Here is an 8,711-nt window from a genome sequence, read left to right as displayed (position 1 = left end):
GGTCAAGTTTCAAGCCAAGGTCAGAATCCGGGAAGTCAAGCTGAAGGAGACAGGACAAAGATGAAGACCAAGGAAAACAGAACAACAGTGAGACAAGACAGACAAGGAGATAGCAAGGCAAGGGTAAGGTAGGATGGCAGGAACACTGGACCTTGGGGAGAAGATGGATAGATAATAAGGCAAATCAGTGGAAACACGCACTGGGACTAGGTAGAACATCAGGAGACCTGTTGCTGAGGCATCTGATGCTCCTTTGAAGGAGCCAAAAATGGAGTGCAGGTGATGTCTTCAGGAGGTGCCATGGCTGTCTTCCCACCATGGATCCTGTAAGACTGGAGGCATCAGGCACGCTCAGGCATTTACATAAGGTCAGAGAGGAAGGAGGCATGGCAGCATCCTGAGCCAAGCTGAGTAGCATGTGAGAACACAGTGGCATCCTGCGAGACAGAGCTATCCGCATTGGGATAAGTGAGGTGGCTTGTGGGACCATCCCACAAATGTGAGTTATCTGTTAAGATTACTTGCAGTGCATAAGTCAGGAACTGTTATTTGTCACCGTTTCTAAATAAAACCAGTATTGAGACACAATATCCTCTAGAACTACTCCCAATTCTAAAGAAGCATTCCAAAGGTCAGCCAGCAGAACTGCTAGAATTTCTCCGAGTTCCCTTAAAGCCCTTGAATGTATCCCATATGGCCCCATCTCTTTATCTACTTTTAGTTTAGCTAGCTCCTCACATGCATAGTCTTTTGAAAATTGTGTGAAGTTTACATCACTTCCAATTCTCTGTGTCCATTTCATGTGGTCCTACTCCTGGCTCTTCTTCAGCGAACATTGAAGAGAAATATATGTTAAGCAATTCCATTTTTTTCCTCATCAGCCTCTACGTCTTCCTCCCCTTCACCTCTGAGACTCAAAATGCTACGTTGCACTTCCTGCTATCAATAAAATATCTTAAAAAGTAATGTCCCTTCGTTTACCATATTAGCTAATTTTTCTTCTGTTTGTGTCTTTCCTCTTTTACTTTCCCATCTTCTGCTTTTCCTCCTCTTTCTGAGATCTCTTGTAATTTATGAATGTTAACCCTTCCTCTCTTTTAGCTACTTCTTTGTAACCCTTAGCATCCTCTTTTTTGTTCTTACCATTATTTTCTTTCCTTACAAACATACCGACTACTGCAATGCCTTACTACTAGGTCTACCATACACATCACTCAGACCACTACACATCCTACAAAACACCGCAGCAAGAATTCTGACCGGAAAAAAGTAAAAAAGACCACATCACAGAAACCCTAGCCGAGTTACACTGGCTACCAGTCGAACAAAGAATCCAATACAAAACGCTTTGCACCATACATAAATTAATACACAACGAAAATGCAGACTGGCTTAACACGGCCCTCCGTGTTCACATACCAAACAGAAATCTAAGATCAGCTAACAAAGCACTCCTTACAGTTCCATCAATAAAAACAGCTAGACTCACCCAAGTAAGAGAGAGAGCTCTGTCTCTAGCAGGACCCATACTGTGGAACACCATGCCTTTAGAGTTAAGGTTACAAAGTGACAATAAATCCTTTCGAAAACACTTAAAAACCTGGCTATTTAAGCAAGCTTATCAAAAAGAGTGGGGGAGTAGAGAAACCGGCGAAGTGCGTGGTAGGAACAAATGAAAATGAATATCAAACACACACCACCACAATCAATACGTGTGTAGCTGTATTTTATTCTATATTACTTTATTTTATCATCATTCACGTTAAGATAAAGTGACACTTATAAAGTTAGTATTGCTTTTATCTCTGAAAAAATAAAAAAACTCCAAACAATTTTGTATCACATTCCAATTATTTTATTATAAAAAAAAACTATGTACCGAACCGATATGGCACTTGTGTAAATTAATGTCTCAGCATCCCTATCTTTATTTGCCCACTGTAAACCGTTGTGACGGAAGCTACTTAACGATGGTATAGAAAAGTCTTAAATAAATAAAATAAATACCCCATCATTCATCAAAAAAGTGTTAACATCGACGATAAGGAAAAGGGGTCAAGGCCCTCATAGTAGGGAAGTATTTATATCTCTATTGGAGGGCCGGTTATTAGGTCAAGGTGAGGTGTTGGTGGTGGTTTAGGGGCTAGTTTTGCATATAGAGTGAGATGTACGAACAGCACAGTACACCTTGCTGAAGATTTAGTAAGATGTATAGTCACATGGGGCTATATTGACCCAGAACAGTCAACTGGATTGGATATATTAATGATCAAAAGGAGACTTGTGGACATAGATATATACAAACAAATATTAGACACACATTTGATTCAGGTTAGTGCCTGAATTGGAGAGACCACTGGATTTTAGTGTACATGTGTGGGGAGCTACTAGTGGTTAAGGTGAAACCCATTCTTTAGCTGAAACAGGGAGAGAGAGAAAATAATGTATATTACATAAGGATAAAAAAAGTTTTAAAGAAAAAACTGAAAAGATAAAAAGGAGGAGACAAAGCTTCTGTGTACATGGAGGAAAATAAGACAAGGAAAGGTTAGAAAAAAATGTAATTTACTACATAATTTTGACTCTGCTACTCAAAATATTGACATAATACATTCTCTAAAGATCTCAAAGAGAGGCAGAAGAGATAATTTAGATCGGCTTCAGCAGCAGTATAATGTGAATCACTGACTACATAAGAAAGTTGCTATTTTTGCATCTGAAATAAAATTTGATTTAAATAATAGGGGCGTGCATTTGTTTTTAAACAAAATGAAAAATGCAATGAAACATTTGCATTTCATTGTATTTAAAAATGAAACAAACCCCCCACCAAACTGTTTTTTTTTTTGTTCTCTGTTGATAGAGAATGTCAAAAAAACAAAAACAAAAAACCCACTAGCAAATGTGAAATTCTCCCTGTATCACCATGTCTTCCAAACCTGGACCACACTTACCCCTTCTAGTGGGGACTCTGATGCAGAAGGGAGTACTAGTGTTCCCAAGTCACCTCTGCCCTACCAGCTCCCAATTTGAAAATATTGGCAGCCTGCCCTGAGATTGTTGCCATTTCATCTTATGGCCTTGTAACAAAATAGCACTGGCCTCGGGGCCAGCTGGAGCAATTTTCTAACCAAGAGCTGAGGGCCAGGTAGGAGCAACTGGGCATTGCTACTCTTCCTTTCTCATCAGCAACCCCACAGAAAGGACAAGGGTAATTCAGGGAAAGGGATGGGGAGGTAAGTTTTGGGAGGTTAATTTAATGTTTATTTTGATTCATCAAATGAAGCAAACTGAAAAAACCCCCAAAACATTAAATAAAAGCCAGAATTCGAAAAAGCAGAAATTATAAAACAAAATGAAACTAATATTTTCCCATGCACTTCTCTATTAAAGAATAAAAAATTAATTTTATATTACATAGTGCTATAGAAGGACAATAGTCCTTTCCAACTCTCAAACAGATATGACACTGGAATTTGAAAGCACAAAATCTGTCGTCATAATTAAGAAACTTAACAGAAACAAATGTTTCAGCTATGAATACATGAAGATGGAATTAGATTATATTAATTTACATATTAAGACAAATATGGTGTAAAACCAAAATTTATGATAACTTGAAAGGCTCAGTGGCTTAGTATACAGAACACGCCCATTGTTCAGAATCTGCTTTGGGTCAAAATTCAGTGTACCAGTTTTCAAAGAAGTACTTGTGTATTTTCATACTGAAACTTACCGTGGATACAAAGGGGCGGATTTTAAAAGGCCTGCGCGCGCCGGCGCACCTATTTTGCATAGGCCGCGGCACGTGTAAAGCCCCGGGATGCGCGTAAGTCCCGGGGCTTTCGAAAAGGGGCGGGAGGGGGTGTGTCCGGGGGTGTTCCCGAAATTATTTATTTTATTTTATTTGTTTTTAATTTTTATATACCGAAGTTCTTGTAGGGACTACAAATCACTCCGGTTTACATAAAACGAAGAACTGCTCAACAGAGAGCGGAGCTTTACATGGAACCGTATTATGTGGCGTTTTGGGGGCGTGCTGCAGCGTTTTGGGGGCGGGCCCGGGGGCGTGGCGCCAGCCCGGGGGCGTGGTCGAGGCCTCCGGACCAGCCCCCGGGACTGGAGGACGGAGTGGGGCTGCCGGCCAGCGTGCAGACGTGCAGGCGTAACTTTGCCGACAAAGGTGGGGGGGGTTTAGATAGGGCCGGGGGGGGTGGGTTAGGTAGGGCAAGGGAGGGCGAAGGAAAGTTCCCTCCGAGGCCACTCCGAAATCGGAGCGGCCTCAGAGGGAACAGGCAGCACGCGCTGGGCTCGGCGCGCGCAGGTTGCACAAATGTGCACCCCCTTGTGCGCGCCGACCCCGGATTTTATAAGATACGCGCGGCTACACGCGTATCTTATAAAATCCAGCGTACTTTTGTTCGCGCCTGGTGCGCAAACAAAAGTACGCAATCGTGTATTTTTTAAAGATCTACCCCAAAGTGCGCCGGAGACTTTTGCATCTTCTTTTTTTGCAGAGAAATTTTTCATGCCTGTACACTTGACAATACAATCTACATGCATTATTTTCTGATTCCATTCAAAAACATACCATTGTCCCTAAATATTGCTAGAAATACATGCTTTATGGAATAATGTAATTACTTCCAGCCAATGAGAAGGCATTTTTCAGATTAATTTATGAGGCTTTGCAGAATGTCTCATATTTGTTCACATTCTTTGCAGCTGTACCCCGGCACAACCAGGTGTGCATACCGCAATCATTGTAGCTGTCAAAAACAGCTGTTTTCTGCCTCCATCTCACCCCCTGAACATTGTGGCTCTCCAGCAGCAGCCGCTCCTCTTTGCCAGATCTAGGTTTGCTTTTACAGCAGCACACCAGCTTCCATTTCCTTCTGCCTCAGTCCAGAGTTGGGACACTCAGACTGCTTTGACAGCTCTGAATGCAGCACATGCGCACACAAATAAAAACATGGACTGCTGATGGGTTGAGCTCAGCCAGTGGCTGAAGAAGGAGAGAGTCTGCCTACCGAGCTCTGTCCACTGGTAGCTGGAGAGGGCTGTGCTATTTGTGTGTGCACGCCCACGCCAACTTCTGCTCCCTCACCCAAGCAGGAAGATTGGCCGTGGTGGAGCTCATTCCTCAATAGCCTGATGACAATAGGAGGCCCTGTATGTATATGTGTGAGCTTGTATGTGTGTGTGAGAGCCTGTGTGACAGCCTATGTGTCTATGTGAGCACATATGTGTGTGTCTGTATGACAGCCTATGTGTGTATCTGTGTGAGAGCCTATGTGCCTGTGATTGTGTCTGTGAGAGACTGTATGCTTGTGTGTGTTTGTGAATGTTAGTATGCCTGTGAGAGCCTAAAGCCTATGTGTCACATTTAGGCTCTCACACGCACACTCACACATACATAATGTATGATGATCTCAGGGTGATTGAAAATAAAAATCCCAGGTATGGAGAGCAGGAGATTTTTAAATCCTTATTAGTTTAAATTATTGGGTGTAATTTGATGTTTATGTTCTTTTGAAATATTTAATTTTTTGGGGGGAGAATAGTACATTTTTTAATTATTGGATTTTTTTCATCAGATGTTTTGAAATACTTTATTGGTGTTTGGCAAATTTTGGATACTCTTATTATTTATGTTTTATGAATATAATTTTACTATTATGATGTTTTATATTTCTTGATTTTAATGTTTTATGAAGAAGGGTCATGTTCTGTTTTTCCATTGTTGCTCTGTCTGTAGCGGCTGGCTTTTTGTGAGGTTCAGTTCTTCTTAGCACGTTTGTTTATACTTTCTGATCTCTTCATTCTGCATTTGGTAAGGTTGCCTGTGATTTGCATATGTGACAGAGGTGAGGGCGGGTCAGTTTTTAAAAATATAGATTGCAGGAAGAACCTGGGCTTTATCTGATGAGCCAGGACAGACTTAAAAAATCGTGGGGGCTGGGCAGCACAGTAATTATTGGCATAGGGCAGCAAAAAACCTAGCAACTGTCCTAAGTGTACCACTAGATAAGGCTGCCTGATCACCTTCCTACCCTCTATGTAACAACTGTAAGTGGCGCTGGCACAGCCTGCGCGATGGGGACCGCCACACTTTGCGCTGGCAATACAGCCTCTTTCTTTTGTGTTATTATTCTGTCTGTACGCATGACAAGTATGACTTGCCTATTACGAATAGAAAACCTTTTTACAGACGACTATTTCAGCTAATCTATGTCCCTATTCCCTTCACTATGCAGGAGAAGGGAATAGGGACAAACAGTGAGCACCACATTTTGAGAGAGACTACAGACGAACTCTTGGTTCATGTTTCTTTCTCCTGTAGTGCCACCTGTGCGTACAACCAAAATCGAGGCTTCCTAAAGCTTCCGCAATTCACGTACAACGTCCTGGCAGCCCAGTGTAGTACATCCGGGTGAGGGCGCACGACTGCCCACTAAAAGGCGCACGCGGAGGGTGGGGTTGGTGGGTGTCATGGCGGCTCGCGCACAGCGTGGACTGCAGTAGAGGCAGGCGCTAGGCTCGCGGTTTGACTGATTCCTGCGGGAAACTGTAAGGCGATTACAAGCAGCGGGAGACCATGGGGACCGTCTATGCCCGGGTAAGGAAGCGGTAGGCCACGCGAAGGGCAGTGGCGACGCTGTGACCTTGCCCCATGGGGCGTGACCTGCAGGGCTGTCGCACTGTAGCTGGGATGCTTTTTGCACTGATTAGTGGCAAAAGTTTGAGCATACGCCCCCACTGCAAGACAGTTGAATGCCCAGACCCCAGGCAGCGGCGGTTCAAACACCGCCGCTGCCTGGGGTCTGGGCCCCCCAGACCCCAGGCAGCAGAAGCCTGATACGCATCTCTGCATAACATCCAGCGCTCCTAGTCCAGCTACACAGTCACTTCTATTAGTACAACACTAACACCCCAGTAGTCTTTTTGCTCTGACATTTGTGTCCTCTCTAACCAAATATTGTGCTCCGGTCTGGTGTAGAAATGTCTATAGCTCAGAGAAAGGGCGGAGTAGACGGCACACACATATAGAGATAATGCAACAGAAGTAATGTGTGGCAAATAATATACTGGTCAATAACGGTTAACAGCAAGAACTTTAATTATAAATATGAACACATCAGTTGTGCATAGTTCTCCATACACAGTTTAATTGTAGTATATAAACATGAACCACTTGTGTCCTTCCTACAACCAAAATCGAGGCTGCCTAATCTAGCAGCCCATTGTAGTACATCTGGGTGAGAGCGCGTGAGTATCCACTAAAAGGCGCACGCGGAAGTCCTTCGTTTATATACTACAATTAAAATGTGTATGGAGAACTATAAACATCTGATGTGTGCATATTTATAATTAAAATTCTTGCTGTTAAGTTATTGACCAATATATTATAATTATTTGCCACACATTACTTCTGAAGAAATGTCTATACCAGGGGTGGCCTCCAGAGCCGCAAGCAAGCCAGGTTTTCAGGATATCCACAATGAATACGCATAAGATAAATTCACATGCATTGCCTCCATTGTAGGCAAATCTGTCTCATGTATATTCATTGTGGATATCCTGAAAGCCTGACCTGTTTGTGGCTCTCATAAACCCGAGTTGGCCACCCCTTGACCTAAGGGATGGACAGGACTTTTAATAGCATGCTGCTTCTGTCTAGGACAGATCTGCCCGACCACCCATGCAATAGCTTCCAGTTCTTAATGGCAACTCTCCTTCCAATATTAGTTATGAATGGCAATTTCTTTGCCCTGTATATTTTGATGAGCTTGCTCCTGGTTATGGTTTACATAATCAGATAAATTTTATTTGGACTCCTTAGACAAGCAGCAGCTTTAATCTTGGCACCTCTCTCTTTCATTACTTGCATTCTGTCACTGCGGGCTCCTTGGGAAAGAGCTGTGGGATTCCAAGGAATGTAGGTTCTGACTTCATTACTACCCCTTCTACATGATCTGACTCCAGCCTTGATAGATTCTCTTGGATCCGTCACCTTCAAATTGAGCTTGTCTACTATGTCTACCTGTGAATATAGTGCTTTTTCTTTATGCTATATTACAAAGTGCCCTATTTTTCATATCCTTGCAAATCTCTGCTTGACAGCCTCTTTTGAGTATGACTTTATTCTTTTCTGTATGAAATATGTTTGTCAAGCAAATACATGCCCCCCAGTACAACACAATTCAATCCTCTGGTCGCAGAAAGACGGCTTGCCTAGTCCCTCCCATTCTAGCATCCCTTCAGTAGCACAGTACAAGCTGCATGCTCTTCGTCTCCCACAACATCATCTCTTGTGAGGAAATGTAACAGTAATGACAGCAGAAAAGAACCAAATGGTCCATCCAGTCTGCCAGCAAGCTTCTTATGGTAGTATTTGCCATGCCTTGCAGACTACCCCATGTTTCTCTTAAGGCTAGCAACTGCCGCTTTGTGCAGTTATTCAAGTCTCCAAGGCTCGGAAAGCCACACAGATCGCCAGTCGGTGTCTGTGCTATCGGGTTGATCAGCCCCGTCCGGGCTAGACCCCAATCCAATACGAGGGACCTCCCATGTGGAGACCCTCTGAGGTGGTCGCCATATTGCTTGCGTGGTCGCTGAAGCCATTTTCCCTTGATCGCCACCCTGTCCGCTTAATTGAACTGTGTGCACAGAGGCGAGCCGGGCACACAACTTAATTGTGCGCAAATCGG

At 43.3% G+C, this 8,711-nt stretch overlaps 1 protein-coding gene across 4 annotated transcripts in view; it reads left to right on the top strand.

Annotated features, from left to right (window-relative positions):
- Positions 1-5,089: 5,089 nt before the first annotated feature.
- The window catches only part of SAMM50 (SAMM50 sorting and assembly machinery component), a 209,052-nt gene continuing 205,430 nt past the window's right edge, over positions 5,090-8,711 (top strand). For 2 of the 4 annotated variants that reach the window (XM_029600123.1, XM_029600120.1), the window contains exon 1: positions 6,456-6,619. In XM_029600123.1, the coding sequence (XP_029455983.1) occupies positions 6,599-6,619 (21 nt within the window). In that variant the 5' untranslated portion in view covers positions 6,456-6,598. Of the gene's footprint in view, positions 5,173-6,455; positions 6,620-8,711 lie in introns of those variants that run through there. The other 2 variants (XM_029600121.1, XM_029600122.1) reach the window with 2 other exon arrangements.

Source organism: Rhinatrema bivittatum, chromosome 4, assembly GCF_901001135.1.
Source record: "Rhinatrema bivittatum chromosome 4, aRhiBiv1.1, whole genome shotgun sequence".
NCBI classification, from domain to species: Eukaryota; Metazoa; Chordata; class Amphibia; order Gymnophiona; family Rhinatrematidae; genus Rhinatrema; species Rhinatrema bivittatum.
This window is presented reverse-complemented; position numbering and strand designations above follow the sequence as displayed.